Source organism: Anopheles arabiensis, chromosome 2 (genome assembly GCF_016920715.1).
Source record: "Anopheles arabiensis isolate DONGOLA chromosome 2, AaraD3, whole genome shotgun sequence".
Classification (NCBI taxonomy): domain Eukaryota; kingdom Metazoa; phylum Arthropoda; class Insecta; order Diptera; family Culicidae; genus Anopheles; species Anopheles arabiensis.
This window is the reverse complement of record NC_053517.1, coordinates 92,427,632-92,447,559: the sequence shown is the minus strand read 5'-3', so window position 1 is coordinate 92,447,559 and position 19,928 is coordinate 92,427,632. Positions and strand designations below refer to the sequence as shown.

At 43.9% G+C, this 19,928-nt stretch overlaps 1 protein-coding gene across 7 annotated transcripts in view; it reads left to right on the top strand.

The window, feature by feature from the left end:
• LOC120894222 (mucin-5AC) overlaps positions 1-19,928 on the top strand; it is a 146,145-nt gene that overhangs the window by 116,282 nt on the left and 9,935 nt on the right. For all 7 annotated transcript variants that reach the window (XM_040296680.1, XM_040296679.1, XM_040296678.1 and 4 more), the window contains one exon: positions 12,923-15,002. In XM_040296680.1, coding sequence (XP_040152614.1) covers positions 12,923-15,002 — 2,080 coding nt within the window. The remainder of the gene's footprint in view (positions 1-12,922; positions 15,003-19,928) is intronic.

Sequence of the window (19,928 nt, the reverse complement as noted above, 5' to 3'; positions counted from 1 at the left end):
TAAATTACCATTTTGATGCTCATTTATGGTCAATTGTTCTGCACATTCGGGCTTGTGGTTTGTTCAGATTGTTCCACGGCCCATTTCTTGCGAATAGAGAGCGTGTAGCCTTCCCATTTTATGCAATGTGATGTTGTAATATTGCTTGCGTTGTACTTGCCCAAAAAATATCCGAGCGAAAACATCGATCCTTGTTGGCAGGCGAACAGCAAAGCAGCTCACCTTTGGGGGGGCTGTGTTTGATGGAATTTGAATCTGCTCATGTTTGTATGGCGGTGTAAAACGAAATTTGAATATGTTTATACAAATTTTAAAATTAATTACTCATGGTTCTTGAAAATATTGGCAAAGATTTTCTTGAAAATACCATATTTAACAAGCTCGAATCATACTATAGCTCGTGGCGTAGCGGGCTTCCTCGAAATGTGTGTTGCTGAAATTCTGAAACAGCGTACCATCGAAGCATTCAATTCTTAGCAATTCAATATAAAGTAACCAGTCGATCACGCTTCATGCAAACCTGCTCACATTTCGTAAGAACTACTCCTAGGACGAAAAGTTGAGTACACGGCAGAAACAGACAGAAATTAATGCGAATAAAATTACTGCTTACTTGTGATTGTGTGTTTTATTTGATTGCTTCGGCAAATGTTGTAGCATCACAAGCGATTCCCACTAAGCTGCTAAGCGCAAGTGAGAAACTTTGTTTTGAATGTGAATTGAAATTTGATTTTTTATGCATCCACCTTAACGTATGTGTATGGTACTTTCCCAGGAAGAAGCGGAAGTTGTTTAATGAAAAACTGACAACATTTGTTGCTTAATGATCTGTTTCGCAGCAAACAGAACAGTGTAACGTACCCAAGTGACATTTGCTCGAAATTGTTTTCCAAAATCTGCTCGATTAGTACTCGATACGCTTGAAATTGTGAATTTGTATGTGATCAAGTGTGTTGAGAGCGCCAAGATTTGGTGTGTTCGTAAATTAGTCGTTCCTCTATCGATGGCTCCAGTTTAAGGGATATTGCTCGAATTTCCGATTATTCGTGCTTGAAAATGTCAATTGTGGTATTACAAATAATCCACTTGTATCAGAATAATAATTGCTACTGAGAATTAATAACATACCAATTAATAACATACCATACAATAACAATAACAATTGCTACTAAGAATTCTATTCGGGAAGCGTTGATGAATGCTTTTCATTCATCATAAAAAGAATAATCATGTTTTCAATATAATTATACCAACGTGCGTTTTCATATTTTTTAAGTTTGTAATAAAAAAAATCATCTTCCGCTAACGTTTAACATTTCCCTTCAATATGTCCAATAATAAAACATACTGTGTACCGCACCATTCCTTCGCTTCCGGCAAGCTTCCGCACCGTTTCCGGTTCTGATTTGAAATTCTTTGTATGTTTTTGTCCACACCTATCATACCTTCCTACTTAAAGGTCCAAAAAAAAGAACCTCCCGGAAGAGAGCCTTCGCTATGCTTTCACGCACAGAGCACGCACACAGCTCCACATACACATACCCACGTACAATCTCAATACTGAATCCTGCCAAGGACACCTGATTTTTCTAGCAACACAATCGAACAAGCAAACGGAAAATCTGGTTTCCGGTGCACCGAAGCACCGTGACAGTAGGGGCTGCCTTCTTTCACGGATGAATCGCGTGGGAATTCAGCGCACCGGAGCGTGCCTTCCGGCCAGCGCTGCTCCTGTGCGCGTCTCCCTCCGATGTGGTGCGTCCATTGCAGTGGCATTGTTTCACAGTTTTCACTCTACCAAACGTGTCATCGCGTTACGTGTGTAGCCGAGTTTGCCGATAGGGTTACTGCTGGTGGCATCTTTCCCGCATTTTTTTTCCGTTGAGGATTTTCATTGGCAAGAATAGGCGAAAAAAAATATATCGTTCCCACTTTCAACAACCGAAGCGATAAGCGATACCGGGGTGGAATTGGTAGGTGTTTTTTATCGCTCTTTCGCTAGCCGAACTCCGTTCCTGTACGTTCTGATTTCGGCACGACCATTCCTTCGGGAGACAGAACGGGAAATTGTGTCGCACAAAAAAAGTGTGCCACATTTCGTGGCATGTGTGAACGGAGAGTTAATATCACTGGGAGTATTCGGGTAGTAGGGAGGAATTTGGTGGACACAAAGCAGCACAGGAAATGATTGATCGTATCAGTCTTATCAAGGGTACTAAACTACTGTCAGGTGGAGAGTTAGTGGACAGCTAGGGCAAAAGTTTTACGGACGCTGTAACGTTCAAGTAGGGCAAGGTACGAGGAAAGCATGCAAATGGTTGTGTGCTGTGGGCAACAATGGTGGTGGAAAATGGGATGGTGAAAAGCGACAGCTTAATTTCATTCACGTTTGCAACAGCGTTTTTGTCAACGGTCAAGGCCAACGTTCTTCCGATGAAATTAGTACAGGATACATTTTTAATAGTTATTTATCATTATTCTCAGTTTTACTTAGTTGGCTAGAATACTTAATGTGTTACACTGAATCAATTCGATAGCTCTGAATACATCTGACAACTCAGCATTTCATAGTAATGCAGTAAGCAAAATTATCATGAATTTAAATACATTGAAGCATTTTTCCGAAAAAGTGTCTTGCTTCACAGGGCCTTTTACTAACCTTTGATAGATAAAGAGGCTTTTTGTGGTCAAATTGCGCAAGATGAAAACATTTTCAAATGTTCTAGAATTTTGTAAGCCACATGAACTAATCGTAGTCGAAATCTAGTAAATACACATATTTATAAATGTTCCAGTATCATAGACGAAATTCAACGAAAACCAAAACGAAATGTACAACTCATTATTTGACCCAGAAATTGACACTGACAATAATAATCTGATAAGAATAGTGAAAAAAAAGCACACAATCAATCGACAGTAATTAATCAATTCCAGCAATTTGAAGTAATCTTTAAGTTATGAATTTTCCAGTAATATAATTGACCACTATGTTCACAATTCGTATACATGAGTGCCCGTTTAATTTATAAACCTATTATTTCATCATCAGATGCATCAATGAATCAATTTATGCTGTAAAAGTCTAAACTTCTCCGAATAATGGGGCAAAAATACCAATAATTATTATGCTGCTGAGACAAAACAGCAGTTTATTTGTCTTCTTTCATCCCCATCGCACCCGATTCATTGCAAAACCTAACCCAAACCCAACCCATCGAGATCGGGATTAAGTTACTCTTTTGGAGATATTTCAACACTCACAACGGACCCTGTCCATTTCCGTTTCTGCACAAAGATTCTGTCAAACAAAATGGCCAGCAAACTAAGCAACCTCATCTCGGGAATTACCAACATCCGACCCCGATCGATCGAGCCATGCAGGCGTCAATTAAACGGCGATTGAATAGTTTCTCGGCAGTCGGGTGATGCCCGTCCGTTTGGACTTTGTTTGGACCAAGAACCATGGTGACGATGGTGCGCGTAAGAGTGAGCAAGATCGTACGTTGCATCCCCGGGTACGTGTATTGGCAGGTTACGGCTAATGGCCGACGGGTGGCCGATAATTAGCGGAAAAGTGAAATGGACTCCCTAATTGTGCGGTGCGGCCTAATTGATAAAGCACAACCGTGACGTGACCGGCCAACGAGTCAATCGTTTACGTCCAGCGGGATACGCTGACCGTACGTGACCGCTGGTGCCGAAGAGTGGTGCGAGTTTTCGCGCCAAAGCTTTTTGCGGGAGATTATTTCCGGAGACGCCACGGCTGAAGGTAATTACTTACACCTACATCTCTAGGGAGCTCTTAAAAGCCATACTAGACGGATCGGGAGTTTGAGATAAAAAATTAATATTTATTATTGATGATCGACCTGTGCGAGTGGCTTCCAAGCGCCGTCCGGAGAACACTTTGTATTGTTCACCTTTAACAGCAGGCAACTTTCTTCCGCAAATGTGAACCACAAAGTGATGCAATACTCGCGGTGACATCTTTCTAGCCAACATAACACTAAACCAAAAGCTGTCAACAGCGGAAATGTCGCCGAATCGATTAAAAAATAGCAAACACTGCCAAACGTGAATTCGATTTCGTAATTTTGCCGCATTATGCCGTGGATCTTCTTCTCGTGTCGTACCTCGTTTCGGGCCGGAGAAATGGCGCGGACACTAACCGGTGCGATTTGATAATCGCGCATCGAAATGGGGAGAAATTATGTATCCGTGAGCAGAAGATTTCATAGCATAATGCGCGCCCCGGTAACGTAACCGGAACGGTATCGGAAGAGGAGCCTAAAAAGGTATCCCCTTTTGCCGAAGAAATGGCACACCAAATTTGGCACCAAAGTTCGATCTAGAGTGTGCGTGCTTATGCTATGTCCTCCCCGAGGTGGATGATAAATATGCAAATTTACATTTACCTCCATGCCTTCTCCACGGGGGAGGGTGCCGTGTGAGCGATGTGAACGAGTTTGAGCACGTCACAGCGAGCCGAAGCAAATGGGAAAAATGGAGTGGAAAAAAGTGTTAAAAAATTCAAATGAATCTTTTGCGATCTTTCGTTTTGATGATTTTGGGAAATTTTAACGCCTCTCTTCGGGTGGCACACCAGAAAGGCAGGCAAATTTTATTGCGAACGGGTCCTGGTCTGTTTGTTGGTGATGTGCGGGTGGCTTGATTATACATTTTTAAAACACGATCGTCAATGCCGATGCTTCCGGGATGCGTGTGTTCGATTTCCGGCACCACCGGAGAGGATGAGCAACCGAGGACGCGAAGGACAAATGTGCGTTTTTTATGTTATTGTGAATGTCACGGTGCTGTTTGGCTGCCTTTGGGGTCCTCTCTTCCATAATCGATTTGGCTTGATTGTTGTTCCTGGCCGGGTGCCGGTTTTATTCGCGACACTTATGTAACATTGCTGGGTGAGCATCACTGCGAGCGAGCGCCGGCAAGTTTATGTTTATGCGCAATTTACGCGCCCGCGTGTGTGTGTAAGTGCTTCAAATGCGCCCGGCTAATGAAAAGGTTAATACGGTTATCGTAAATTTGATTGGGAATCGTATCGGGTCGTTTTTCTTGGATGATTTTTTTATCTCTTTTTTGTGGGGAGCTTTTTCTTTTTTCGATTGCAACCCGGAAGTGTGTATCGATTCTTAATTTATTCCTCCTGTGAACTACGGTTCAATTTCTTCGCGAATATTGATTTGCGAGCAGAAGGGACAATTGTGTTCAGGGACTGTAGAGCGATTGTTTTCAAATGAAATGGATTGTTTGCAATTGATGAAAATAAAAATGGCCCTTAATGCAATATTGCTACTAGAAGGACTTTGAAATGACTTACCATCTTATGGTTTTTATTAAAATCAAATGACCAGACAATAGTTGACATACGATGAACATGCATACGAGTTTCAGTATCAGGAATTTAATAAAATAAAATAAAATACTAATTGCAAAATAATGAGATATAAAGTTAAAACATAATGTGCTGTTTAACTTAATAACGAATTTCAACACATTTTTTCGCGATGTGCGATAGCGCATAGTTATATTAGGCAAAAGTAAAAAAAAACGTTTCCATCGGACACAAGCACAATCTATTTAGTAGAGCAGGATAAAAATAAAATTAATTTTGTATATCATTGCAATGTCCTAGCTCTAATGCTCTAGAAATATAGATCGTGACCGATTTTAATAGTTTAGATTTCAACTACTGAAATCTTTGGTATAAGCTAATCAAACGGTTATTCCAAGCTCTATTCTTAACATACTGGAGGCATCAAAAGTCTTCTTATTTTTAAGAACGAAAAAAAAATGCATTTTGATCATATGGGCCCTTTCCGTTTTAAGTTCGTAGAATAAAATTTCAGCCTGTCAGCTGTTTGAATTGTATAGCAGTATTGGAGCAGCTATCTAATTGAGTATAATATACAGGTGGGCTTATCCCAAGGTGTATGTATTTAGTTGGCTGATTTTTATTACTTCTGCTTCTGAATGAAGATTTTAAGAGTGTTTTGTGTATTCATCAAGCCTCCAGAAAGCTTGCTCCAGGAAGCAAATGTTTTCACCCGTCCGGTATAAAAGTGACGTTTGTTTGGTTATAAAAAAAACATGCTATGAGACCGCCTGGACTACATACAGTTTGATTCTAAATTCCATCACCTGTTCTCTTTAGTGCACCTTGGGATACATGTAAACATCACCTTGTTTTCCCATTTTTTCGAGCAAGTACTCGAATCTAATTCCAGCTTTGAAGCTGAAATAATTTAGGATGAAAATCGCAGGCTAATTTTGTGTGTGGTTTTGTATAGAATGTATGGATTTCAGCCACCAACTGTCAAACTCCATACAAAAAGCTAACTATAATCGTGAAGGTCCTCATTATTAGATTATTTTTTCCGCAGTTCACGATTGACTTTGTTGTTCGGATAAAGTGGCAAAGCGAAGAAAATAAATGAATGTCTACAAGCCAATCAACTCGACACCTCATCAGCACACAACCTAAACGATGCTACAGCAAGACGTCAGTTTGTGTGTTTTTTAATTATAATGAGAGTAAAATGCAACACATGCTTCGTCGCAAATGTTTGATGTCAGCAGCGCATCTACCGGCTCTTAAGTTTCTATACATATTTATGAAAATGTGCATAGAATCATACCCTCTTCCTCTGCACAGTAAACGACCCACCACTGCTCAGGAAAGTAGTTTTTCCCATCAGTTGTCATTCGAAAGTCGAAAACGAAAGGAGAAAAAAAACAACTATGTTTCATCAAAACCGTAGCCTGTGACTTGTTTAGTTTATTTATCTTCTCAAAGTTTATCCGTCAGTTGCTTTCAGCCCATAGTATAAATTAAACGTCAGAACACACATTCACACACTGCACATTGTAGCATAGCGTAAAAAAGCAAAAAAAAGTCTGAAAAAGATCAAGAATGAAGAGAGAAAGACAACAAAATCAACACATCTCTACCGCATTGGAGCAGAAATTTACATTTAATGAATTTCAACTTTTGCTCAGTAATCAGTACACCCACGCGTATGTGTCGTTCGTTCTCCCCCACTCTGCCACGGATCTTCTTAGATCATGCTCATGTTTTTGCTCGTACAAACAACCCAGAACTTGGTGCAAAATATATATATACCTATGTGTCTATGTGTATTTCTGCACCTTGGCTGTTGCAATTTTAATTTGATTAACTTTCCGCCGGTGAAAAGTTTGTGCTCGTCTTGTTGCGCTCTTTTTTGGAAGTGAGCGCGAACGTTGCGTCGGCTGTGTACTCCTAAAAGCGTGTTGCGCCGGGATCGGATCTTGGCTCGCTCTATCTAGCGGTGGTTAAAATAAACTTAACATGATCCGTACATGCAGCGGCAAACGACGATGTTGCGCGAGACGTAATTGGTGCGGTCTTGTGTTGGATGCACCCGACCAAAGCGGAGCAGGAGCGTTGTGCTGCATCAATTTGCATAGATGATACTTCTATGTACCTTTTTATGAAAATTTTCTTTTCATGAGTTTTATATGACACGGGAGAGAGTTTATAAAAGTTGCAGCCAAGTGCAGCGTGTACGAACTAGTACGTATACATTGATGTGAGTAAACGAGCTTTTAGTGTGTTGTGCATATAATTACTTTTGGAGCTCAAGAAATAGGAACAGATCAGAAAGTTTATTGTGCAAGGGAGGTTAAAGGATAAAAATAAGCACAGTGAATACCTCTAAATATACCCGACGCAATGCAAATGGTTCAATTTCGTTCTTACTGACGGTAAGGCGATAGCATAAAATCAACCTTTCCCAATGTATTTAAAGCACCTTGCACCATCAATATCAATTACAATTGCTAAACTGATCGCTCGCTCCACTTGCTCTTCCACCTTAAAATAACTTCTGCTGGCAGCTGCATTTCCTCCCATCATCATCATCATCATCATCATCATCATCACGAAACTCCGACGTCAATCGTAATAATTTCTCATTGCATCGTCTCGGTTCAACAAATCTTAATACTTCTGCACCGTGCCCACCGTGTATCAGAGCGACCTCGACCGTCGATTAGAAACGACCCCCAGCTCGACCCACTTTGGCCACCGGGGAGTGTGTATCCTTTTTCCCCTTCTGGATGTAGGATGCTTTGGCAAACAAATAGAAGGAATGAATGTGAGAGACAGAGAGAGAGTGAGACCGAGGGATCGGTTATGGTTCACTGCGGTAGATTGAATTCATACGCCGTAACATAACTCCTTCGCCCGTGAGCGCGCTCCCGTCGAAGGTGAAATTGAACCGAATCCATATGGAAATGGGATCACAAAGCACACCGCCAACCGATCTTACAGCATCGGAACTGGACCGTTTATGCTTGTTATATGTGATGTGTGCTGAGGTGTGTGTGTGTTAGCATGTGTGGGTGTGTGTGGGAGTTTGCGTTTATTTCTTCCTTATTTGATATTACTTTTCCTGTGACGGACATAGCATAAAAAAAACATGAAATAAGAAGAGGTAAAGAAAGGCAGAAGCTATTTCGGACCATGGCGGAAAAGGTTAACTGGAAGCAAACGGCCGGAACTTATGAGTGCTTCCGGTGCAAATAAGCGGAACCGAGTGGGTTTTTGGGATTCTACTGGTGCCGTCGTGCGCCAGGTTGCGTTTCACCTTGAACTCCGTTCCGAAGGTGGGTTTCTGATCGTTTCCTTGGTTTTGCCTTCACATACACCTCAGCTGCTGCACTTGAACGCGATTTTTTGCGCCGGGTGTGTGCAGTTTTAAACAGCCGGTTGAGCATAGGTGTGAGATTCTTTTTGCTTTTGTAGATTTGTGTTAATAAGATCAGTTATTGGGATAGTGAGGACAGGGAAAAAGTAATTCTTTTCATATTTTTCAATAGTTTATAATGAGATCTTATGCGGATAATGGGAAATCATTCGAATAAATTAGCTTCAAGTACAATTTCCTTGAAAAGTTTTAGCAAAACGAGAAAGTTTGTTATATTTGACACGTACACATTCGTAAATGGGATAGAGCATACTTTTTTCTATAAAAGATCACTATTGATGGCAAGCATTGGTATTAGAAAAATAAACATGAATTTAAACCAAAGATCTTCAAATTTTACGGTTCGCGGGCCGCATTGCTCGGAAATTAACGTTGTTGAGGGCCATGTTGACGCTACCTTTAGTTAATGAGAGCGTTTGAACATCATTTTGATAATAAAATACTATTAAATATGTAAATTTTTATAGCCTTCTACTATTGTAACTTGAACATCATCTTTAAAAGGTAAAAAATAAAGATAAAAATATTCAAAGCAAAGATTTACTTTACAAAATCATCACCTGCCTCATTTAAGGCTCTCGTCAGCCGCATGTGGCCCGCGAGCCGTAGTTTGGAGAACCCTGGATAACACGAAAGTAAACAAGTCACATTATTTGGGTCACGGATTAAGAATTTAAACAAGGTACAAGAACGAGAAATATTTAGCACGTTTTGCAACTTGTTCTACATATGTAGGACAAAATTTAAGCCTAATTTAAGACTAATGTCAAACATGATTTACAAAACACATAAAAAATTAACATCTTGTGATCCTACATAATCTTCTTCTTGTAAAAGCTGAACAATGTTTGCAAAAACATTCCACTTTTTTCTCTTCTTAAAGTCAAACCAGTATGTCTCATCGGTAGTACTTCACACCGACAACCATCAAACCTTCAACCCTTTTGTGCCTCCCTCTCTCGTGCCAGACTGATTTAATAATAAGTACCACATATTCTTCACGACACTGGCGGGGCGCGGGCACAAAACATAACCGCAAAACCCATCACCCAACGCAACGAAAAGCTAAACCATGTCGCCGCGTGTTGCGGTTCTGCGTTGAATGCAATAAATGTACCGGATGCCATGCTGGGCTGCGTCTTCAATCCCAAGCCGCCATTCAATTCCCGCGCCATGTCTTTAGAATACCTCCCGAGTGCGTCGAAACCGGTGACCGGCGTATCACTCCCCCCCCCCCCCGAAAAGAACGACACATCAATGGGAAACGTAAGCGACGGGGTGGGCGGGAGCGCCGAAAGACCCCCGTGGTCGTAAAATCATGTGTAAATACTCTCATAAAGCTCCACCAAGATTATCGCCATAATCCGCACCAAAATACACAGCCAGGGAAGACACAGGATATGCCGAGAGCTGGTTGCGGCAGGATTGGGCGGTGCACGATGGCCGTAAATCGGGATATTCCATTTCGTTCGACTTCGCGGCGATGCCGTGTATCGTATTCAGCGGAGGTGCCTTTGGGGCGGAAAATTGAAAACTGTCCATCGGCAGGAAATTGGGAAGAAAAGGAAGGGCCGCGGTGAGGTGAGCGGTCTGAAATGAGAAAATCAAACATGATGCCTCCGCGCGTAGTCGTCCGGTGCGTCGTCGGGTGCTCTGGTTGTGAAATCGATACCTATTTAGGATTTACTTCCGCGCAGCGCAACGCACATTGGGAGGGCGAAAATCACGCTTCTTTTCGGTACAACGCTTAGTGGTTGTCCGTTGCCACCCGGGGCAACCGGAGCATAACGTTGCTAACTTACGCAAATTGCTTTGTTTTACGTGAAATCGCTATCAGTGGAACGGTTGAACGAGTCGAGCAGCAGCAGCAGCACCAACAGCAGCACCAGCATCGTGTCGTGTTCATTTACTGAAGCAATTTAATGCAAAGACAGCTTCTCCTGCTCCAAAACCTCGCTCGCCGCGTTTCGATCGCCGATATTGGAGAGTTTCGCTTCGAACCGCATTTTACGACAAGCTTCAGTTCGTAAAGTTTGATGCGCGTGACTGGTGAGGGCGGGCGGGATTGGTGTCGCCGTTTCCCGGGCGGTATCGAATGTACCGAGGAAACAGGCGGATGCAAATGCTCGTTGCCCGCAAGTCACGCCGGATTTTCACGCAGTTGGATCGGCGGGCATCCCGTTTCCCGGGAAGCCGGAAAGGCAAAAGCCACAAAAATCGTCTTCCGTCGTGGGTCATAACCGCGGGGATGGTACGTGCTCGCTGGAGACACCGTTCAGGGGTGTGATTTGATCCCTCCGCAAAATACCCCAGGCTTCCGAGACTTTCTGAGAGCATTCTGAGAGGTTCTGACTTTTTGAGGTTGTGGCTAGCAAAGTCAAATTCAAACTGTACAAAAGAAAGAAAAAAAAGCTCAATCCGAGCGACGCATCAACATTATCGGGCTTTCTTTCCAATAAAATTATCACCGTCCACCCGCAGCCGTTGTGTGACGGAAGCTTTCGACACTTTGACGCCAGTTCAAAGTTCCTGCGTCAGGGTTTGTGCCAAAGTTTTGCTACCGATCACACCACAGGCAGGCTCGGGGTAAGACTCCCCTCAGTTGCTCGTGCATATCGGCAAGTGAAGGACTTTCCAGTTTTTCCTTTTTTTCTGGGTTTGAATTCGCACCCGCACCAGTGCCGACCTCTCTCCGCACAAACCGGGCAAAAGCTCGCTACGTGACCTGAAGCACATTTCCTTGCGGTGAAAAGAATAAAGCAGCACCCCCAAGCAAATTGAATGTGTATGTGTGTCTGTGTGGGGTAGGGGGTTGTGAAAATCCTTTTCCATCCGGCGGAACGCGGTAGAATGCGAACCGTACGTGGGCAAGTGTGTTCGGCAAAAGGCGGTTTCGATTGCAGCACGAAGGAATTTGATTTCGTTTCGGAAGATCGGTGAAAGAAATTGAGAAATTTGCACATATGCATTGATCCGATTTCTGTGGGATGGGAATGTGTGTGAGCGTTCTATTTCCTTTTTTTTGTTACTCCTTCACTTGATCGTTTGGCAAGCATATGGGGAAAATGTGCTCACAGCTACGCTTTGTTGTGGAAGGTTTTTTTTTCAAATCGTTTGCAGTAATCTTTCGGTCCAATATATATGTAGCAACACGCAATTTGGAATATAAACTATGCCGGCACATTCCGTCACTTTGGTTTTCTTAAGCTTAAGTAAATGATTCAAAATGGTATCTGCATACTTTATGAATAGTTGAGCGTGGGAACAGGCATTTTTAAGGCAATTCTTTTAAATTCAAAGATGGATAATTCGTTACGAGTTTTGAGATGGGAGGGTTATCAAAACCTTACCCAAGAATATCAGTACGTCTTGCTTTGAAATAAATTGTATTTGGTTTATGCTTATTGGGTACTAGTTTTTTTTTTTTGGATTTTTAAGAATAACGATTTTCAAAACTAAATTAGATGCCTAACTAATTGCATAAAAACTAAACTCATCATTTAAGGCTCAAAGAGAGACTTTACAGGCACTTAGTTCTAAAAGGAAATGATGTGAATTTCGACATTCTCACAAACTGGAGGTATCAAAGAATTGATTCAAGATTTTAGGTCAATAAATCGGGAATTAGCAAATATACAGCCGATAGATATAGCTCAAAAGGCTCATTTTTATTACCTGGCGAAGGATCTTGGAGGACCAATTGAGCAGTTTTTATGTTTTTTTACATTGTTTTGTAGTCTTTATTGAGCAAATTTTGGGAATCAGGTCAATAAATTTTAAGTTAAAAAGTATTTCTGTTTTTTTGTTTGCCTTATTCTGGAAAATTTGGATTCTGATCGGACTCCCTAAACTAATTTTGCCTTTCTGAAAATTTAATCTGATACTTTCTGATAATCCTGATACTGTTCAACGTTACGATCAAGTACTAAGAAGGCTAAAGAGGTTTAAAACCTTGTTAAGTTACACAAAATAAAGCTGTTGGACAATTTAAATACAGGAATCAAACATTAATGTGAGACGTTACGTAATTTATGGATGGTCCCTTAATTACTTAAAAATCAACTTTTTGCTTTTTTATATGTAAAATAGTGTTACTTTAGCTCATTTGCACCATTCAAACACTCTCTAACCGCGTCTCTCCCCTCCCACAGGTCCCGAAACCAACCGACAAGGGCAAGAAAACATGGGGCCAACGTCTTAAGCTCAGCAAAGCATCACCCGTAGCCGAGGACAAGCAGTCCGCCGGACCCGCCAACGGTACGGCCAGCTCGAACGGTTCCGCCCTAATACCATTCGGTGCGCGCAGCTACGACCCATCGCTCGACTACAGTGGCAACGGTCCAGCCTCCCTGTCGTCCGTCGGCCACTCGAACAGTTCCCACACCAATGTGCATCAGCTTGCCACGATGAAGTACGCCGAAACGTGGGTGTACGGGACGGTGCGCGGTATGCCGCCACCGTTGGCAATGTCGCCGCACCATCCCCATCATCCCCACCTGCCAGCAATGTACTGTCCGCCGCCTCCACCGCCGGAGGTGGCCGTACTGATCTGCTGCTGTCCCGAGTACCTAACCGGGACGAAGCGCGAGATAAAGAAGGCGTCCGTGTGCAAGAAGTGCAAAGGATCTCGGCTACCGCTCGCACCGATCGGTGGCACGATGCGGCTAACCTCGGGTGCCACCTATCTCGCTCCACCGCCGATTCGAACGAGCGCCGGCACGGTTAAGCTAGCGTCCACGTATGCCAAGAAGTCGCGGCCAACCATCCTCGGAAATGGGAACCCGGACCCGTACGACTTTATGCGCCGGTCGAGGCTGACACAACCGGCCGAGAGTGGGGCCGGCGGGCCAAAGTCGGTCAAGAGCAGCCTGAAGGAGAAGCTACGGGGTCGGGCGAAGAGTACGAGTCCGTCCCGTGGTCGCAGTGGGAGCACCGCTGGGGGAAAGCGCTCATCGGCAGCAAGATCTCCGTCGCCGTCGCTGAGCAAGAATGGTTCGCGGGTTGGAGGACGCAAGCTTGAATCGTTCCAGGACTGTTGGGTCGGGGAGCCGGACCGCGATACCGATCTGCTCGACGATGGCCCAACCAGCACGGCCCAGAATCGCAAATCCATCCTCCGCTGTGACGTTAATCCGTACGATCTGATCTCGCTGAGCGGTATTGGGGGCAGCTCCGGTGGTGGCAGCGGTGGCAATAACATGCTGAACGAGTTCGCGCCCGACGGTGACGAGTTCGATCTGCACTCGCAGAAGTACGAGAACATCCTCGACACACTGTACGCCAACCGGTACAACCCGAACCCGGCGAACAGTATCGCGGCAATCAATGGCCAAAGAATCAAGCTGTTCGACGACTCGGGCACGAGCGTGTCCGGTGCGCCCGTGTACGACGATGTGGACGAGTTCGTGTACGATCCGGTCGAGGTGCCGGTCGAGGAGGCGCAGGCGACGGACGAGCCAAGCTCCCCGTCCGCCGGTACGCCCGAACGGCCGCCGCGCTCGAAGCAGCGACAGCTCGAGGCAACCAAAGAGAACGACGACAGTCGGTCGCTCCCTTCGACGGCACCGTCGGGCACGGCCGAGGCGGGGTCACCGGGCGTGACGCAAAGTGCAATAAAGTCCATCCTGAAGCGACCGTCCTCGATGCCGGCCGGACCACCGTCCTCGATGGTGACGGTGGAGAAGGATACGGGAGCCGGCGGGCCGGGCTATGACACGATCCGGCTCAATCACACGCTGGTGCAGCGGCTGGCCAAGCTTACCACCAACGGCAACGGGAGTGCGTCGGAGGAGGGTGCCAGCACCTTCGGCAAGCACGGTACGATTAGTGCCCGCCATCTGACGGACAAGCGAAACTCGGGCTCACAGTTCTATCTGCCCACGCCGTTCCCGGTGATCGCGAGCTCGAGCGAGCCAGAGGCAACCCAATCGACGACCGGTGGCCGGAAGAAGGTACACTTTCTGGTGGAGAACGAAATCATCCACGACGATGATCGACTGTTCGCTCAGATGCTGTTTACGGAGGTTGTGCCGGGGGAGGTTACGCCGGTGCCGGTGAAGACTACGAACGGAGCTACGGAACGGGGAGCAGCAGCTGAGGAGTCGATTGGCAGCAGGAAAGACAAGCCAGCGTCGTCGAAGCAGGTGGAAACGGAAGAGCTTGCCAAAGTGATCCTGCTGCCGGCGGCAACCATCACGAACGCGCCGACGCTAGCAAATGGCACTAATGAGGGTAAGTCTGAAGAGAGTTAATTACGTGGCGATAGTTTCAAGTGTGTCTGTAGGAGCTAATATCCGGAACGGAGCTTACTACAGTGATTTTGTCTCGTTAGCAAATATTCAGTGTTCAGCGCACTCATTGCAAGCTTTTCCGACTGCCGGAAAGCTTAATGTAAATGTGCCGAGTATTGGAGAATTGAATTTCTGCCGAACACCTTTCAATGATTTGAGTCGTCAATGCGATTGATTCTGATCGTAATCGAGTAACGTTATGGCTGTCTCTGCACAAAACGTAGCCATCTTCATGCCATCGATTGTTCCTCCACTTTCAAAGTGTAAATATTTACCGATAACGGAAGAAAAGCACTACGCCGCATATAACATCATACGTTAGCATTCTACCATACCATTCAATTAAATACATAAAATGATTGGCATGGGATGAGTTTGCCTGCTTTTCGATTGATTTCAAACGATAACAGAGACATTGGCCGGGGTTTTGGGGGCTGGAAAGCCTGGAGGAAGGTTGCTGGAAACTTCAATTTTCTATCCAATTCCTGATATCAAATTCAGACTAGCACCAGAAACGTAGAACTAAACCAACCGGAAATGGCAAGAGTGGCAGCGCTTCTCCGCTTTCCCATTCACTTGCCAATAGGGCAATATGACTAATTGGATAATTTACACCTACATGGCCCCCTTCTCCTTGCTTTTTAAGGGGAGGATGTGCAGCGAACCACGAGCAAGAGAGGTTTGGCTTATTCTCGCCCTTTTGGGGCATGGTCTGGTGTCGATTCAAGGTTCCGAGGTTGATTGAATGATTGGCAATTAGTGTCTGTCGGAGTGGTGCTGAATGTCAGACTTTTGATCGGGATGCCTACCGGAGCCCTGTCAGTTTTGTGTTCGATGCGGATGTATCGGTAGCTCAAATGGGTTATCTATCTTGCTGTGGTGATGCTCCGTATGTTTGGTGTGCATCTTGGGGGTTAGGTTTAGTTTAGGTCCTTAGGCACAAAATAAAATGCTTATTCGAAGGGTGTACTTCACTACTTCGTAGTCAATATTACCGTCAACTATTTTTATATGAAATGAAGTTATTTTTGAAGTCGTAAGAGCATTTGATGACATATACACTAATGTGGTGAGATAAAATATTTGTTTAGACAATAAAGAAGATGATCAGAATTGTTGAGCCCTAATAAGAGACGAAATCGGTTGAAAGATCTCAATTTAAAAACGAAGTAAATACTCCGAGGTTTCTCGCATTGCTTGATTCGTCGGAATTCAATATTCCAACGCAATCAAAATAAGTCAAATGACATATATTGATGTAGATTAGCAAGCTGTTAGTTCAGTTTAAAGGCACATGTAAAAGGATGCATTAAGATATCTAGCTGATATCTAGGTCGATCTCCAAACAAAGACCCGTCTATCATAGTGAAGACAATTAGAAACCTGCATTAATCAGTTCACGCATCATGGATATGATTCCGCTTGCGATAGATGCAGACCACCAATTAAAATGTTCATTTAGCATTACAAACCGTTCCTTGTGGTTAAGAAAAGGTACAGTGTTGAAATCTTTTCCGTATATAAAACCGCGATGAAAGCAACAAGTACAAAAGATGACTTGTATTCCAAGTTCAAACAAGAAAATGTGTAGTCATTACCTCTAGAAACAACAGAATATGTAACAAATAACTTTTGATGTGCAGCAAGTAATTGAATGTTTCCTATTTCATTCAAATAGTAGCTTAAATAGAGCATCCATCGTATTTCCGAACAAATTATGCCACCCCTCGTACATTTTCGTCCCATTTCTCCCAATTACTTCCAGTGTAATGACTTCAACAATGCTTCTCCGAGTATTGAAATGCTTTTAACGGCTCACAGTGCTCTTACGCCGATTAATATGATTCGTTTATGTACCAAACTGTCCACCAGATGGGCAGCTGTCCAACGTTACCCCACTATGTGAACCGCTTACCGGCCAACCACCACATGGAACAGCCGTTTCCTTCCGGATGGTGAATTTTGGTTTCTGTCCGCTGCGACGCGACGCGCAGTGCTCGTCGAACGGAACGTTCAGTTCACAAATTCATTAATTCGTGCCCGTTTCGCGTGGTTCTCGGTCCAATGGCCAATGTCCATCCACACACACACGCACACACAAGCACAAACGGGGCAATGGTCTGCGCCTCCCATCGGCAGGGACCGCTCAACAGCGCGGCTCGTTGGCCAGCAGCGTTTTGAAATTGATTCGACATAAAATAATGTCAGGCACCCATTATGCTTGTCATTTTATTTCCTTGTCCCTTTTCCCGGGCACATATCCGCTTGGTAGCAGGGGTGGAGGGAAAGGGGAAATATTTGCATTGTTCGAGCGCGCGCACCGGCTGTGCGGGAAAAAAGCGATGCGGTTCTTGGGGAGTTTTGGCGTCGACCGAAACGAGCAGTGACCGGTGTGCGGGATAGTTTTCGGAAACCGACCCGACGCTGGCTGGACGATTGATGTTATAGTCCGCTGAACTTGATGGCCGCTAATTATATAGAATTAGAGTTTATGCTAATCCAGCGCCGACATGGATCCCCGGCCCGGGCCATTCGCCCATTATTATTCGGACCAGGGACGGGCCGGGCAGGTGCGTTTCGACGCGCGAAACGTGGCTGGTACCGTGCTCGGTGGCCGCAAGCCATCGGTAAAGTGCGTATACGTAAATGCGCTGGTACTATACCCATTCGCGCCCACCGCCCGAAGCGCTTGTACAAGATGGCGCGATTAATCGCTGCAGTGGTTTCCCGTCCGTTCCGTGCCAAATCGATGCACTCGATCGATTTTTGGTGCAAAGCGGGGGATTTGGTGCCTATGGTGCATCGTTTTGTGGAGTTCGTTCGCAGGGCCAATGAACAGGTGCAGTGCAATGGGATGGGTATGTGGAAAGGGGGTTGGTAGATATTTTAACTATAATAGGTGTGATTGGGCATTGAACATAGTTGGGATTTCTGTTTGAAAAAATACTTAAAACTAGAGTTAGAGTTGACATAACTGCAATCAAAGGAAATTTTACGCGTGTTACGTAATTTTCTGCTAAGGTCACAGTAGGTACTAATACTCATGCAAATTACAAATTCAACTTGTTTGGGCTTTGCTTGAAATGTGTTACAATACAGTTATTACATTTTAAAACATATTTCTATGCTTAATTTTAGACTAAACCAATCTTTTGACACTAGTTCAGCGTCTGCCTTGTATACATTCGTATAACAATTTGAGTAATGTAATCAATAATAATAATTATAATGTCTCATTTGTTGGCATACCGCTAAGTTTGGAGAGCTTCAACAGGTCCAGAACCCTGATAAGGAGTCTTTTTTGCGGAATAAAGACTATAATGACTGCTTTTTGTCACTGCATAATTAACCTCTAACCTTGGGGCCTGTCTGGTGGTACAGTCGTCAACTCGTACGACGTAATAACATGCCCGTCATGGGTTCAAGCCTCGAATAGACCGTGCCCCCATACGCAGGACTGACTATCCTGCTATGGTAACAATAAGTCACTGAAAGCCAAGCTCACTTCACTAGTGGATACAGGCAGGCCTTGACCGACAGCGGTTGTTGTGCCAAAGAAGAAGAATTAACCTCTAAAAAGCTGGAAGAATTAATCATTGTTTCAGACCATGAAGTCATACGGATCATAGTCAAAAATCAAATGAAAAAGTAAAAAATGTTGCTTACCAATGGCAACATTATCTGAATATACAGTGCCATTGAAGGATGTATGCTCATAAACTCTTACTATATTATTATCAATTGCTTAACAATCTCATAAAATCAAAACACAGCTATCAATTTATGTACTTTATTGAGGATCTCTTATAAAGAGAAAATAATTGAGTGAGGAATGATTGTCCATACTTCCTATATCCATAATAATCATATTTAAATAATTGAATGAAATGTGAGTAAATTATTATCAAATGTTAGTGAGCACCATATAAACCACCTAAAGTAGCTTTTAAAACGGTAGAAAAATGTTTTCATTTAAAATATTTGTTCATTTTACCTAATCCGTTGCATACAATAGTTTGCTCCCAAAACAATCGGATGTTAAAAAGACCAACCTGATGACCAAATGGCCAAAAATACAACAAAAAAAACTAACATTACCCAATAGGCCTGAAACTTAATCCTGCAATGGGCTTCAGTACGTATTCAACCTGTTTTTTTTTTGTTCAACCGGAAGCTGCCCGAAACAACAGTACAACTGACAGCACCAGCACGATAAGCCATTGATCCTTGTTACGATAAATCCATGACCTTTTCCAAACAGAAGCCATTCAAAAAAAGCCTGCCCTAAAAGAGCTAGTGGAGAGACCGAGGGGACTAAAAGAGAGAGCAAGAGAAGGAAAGAGAAAGTGTTTGAGGTCAGAAATCATTGCCAAACAAAATCTTCCGGAACGAACTTAACCTCACCGGACGGTAGCCCACCGGTAGGATAGAGGCTAGCAAAAAAGGCAACCCTAACTCCCGGTTTTCCCCAGCCTCCTCGGCAAAGAGAAAGCAAATCCAAATCGTAAGAACGCTCCTGGGACTTTCCCTCCATCCCCGGGTGGGTAGAAAGATTGGAAAATTTGCCTATCATACCGCAGCGGAGTGATTCGGGTGTGTTGTGTGAGTAGAGGAATGAAAAATTTGTCGGAATTATTTGCACCGCAACACATACGCCCGGCCACAAATCCCTCCAACCGACGAGTTGTTGTTCCCGTTTTCCGCATATTTGTTGCTTGTTGCGGAGGTAAAGAGTGTCCCGGGATTTTTCTCCAGTTTTTCCGCACCTTTCCCGCACGGCAATTCTGCCTGATCTGGAAGCTTTCGGCTCGAACGGGCGGCATGAAAACTCGGAGGAAAAGTGAAATTATGGCAAATATTTTACATT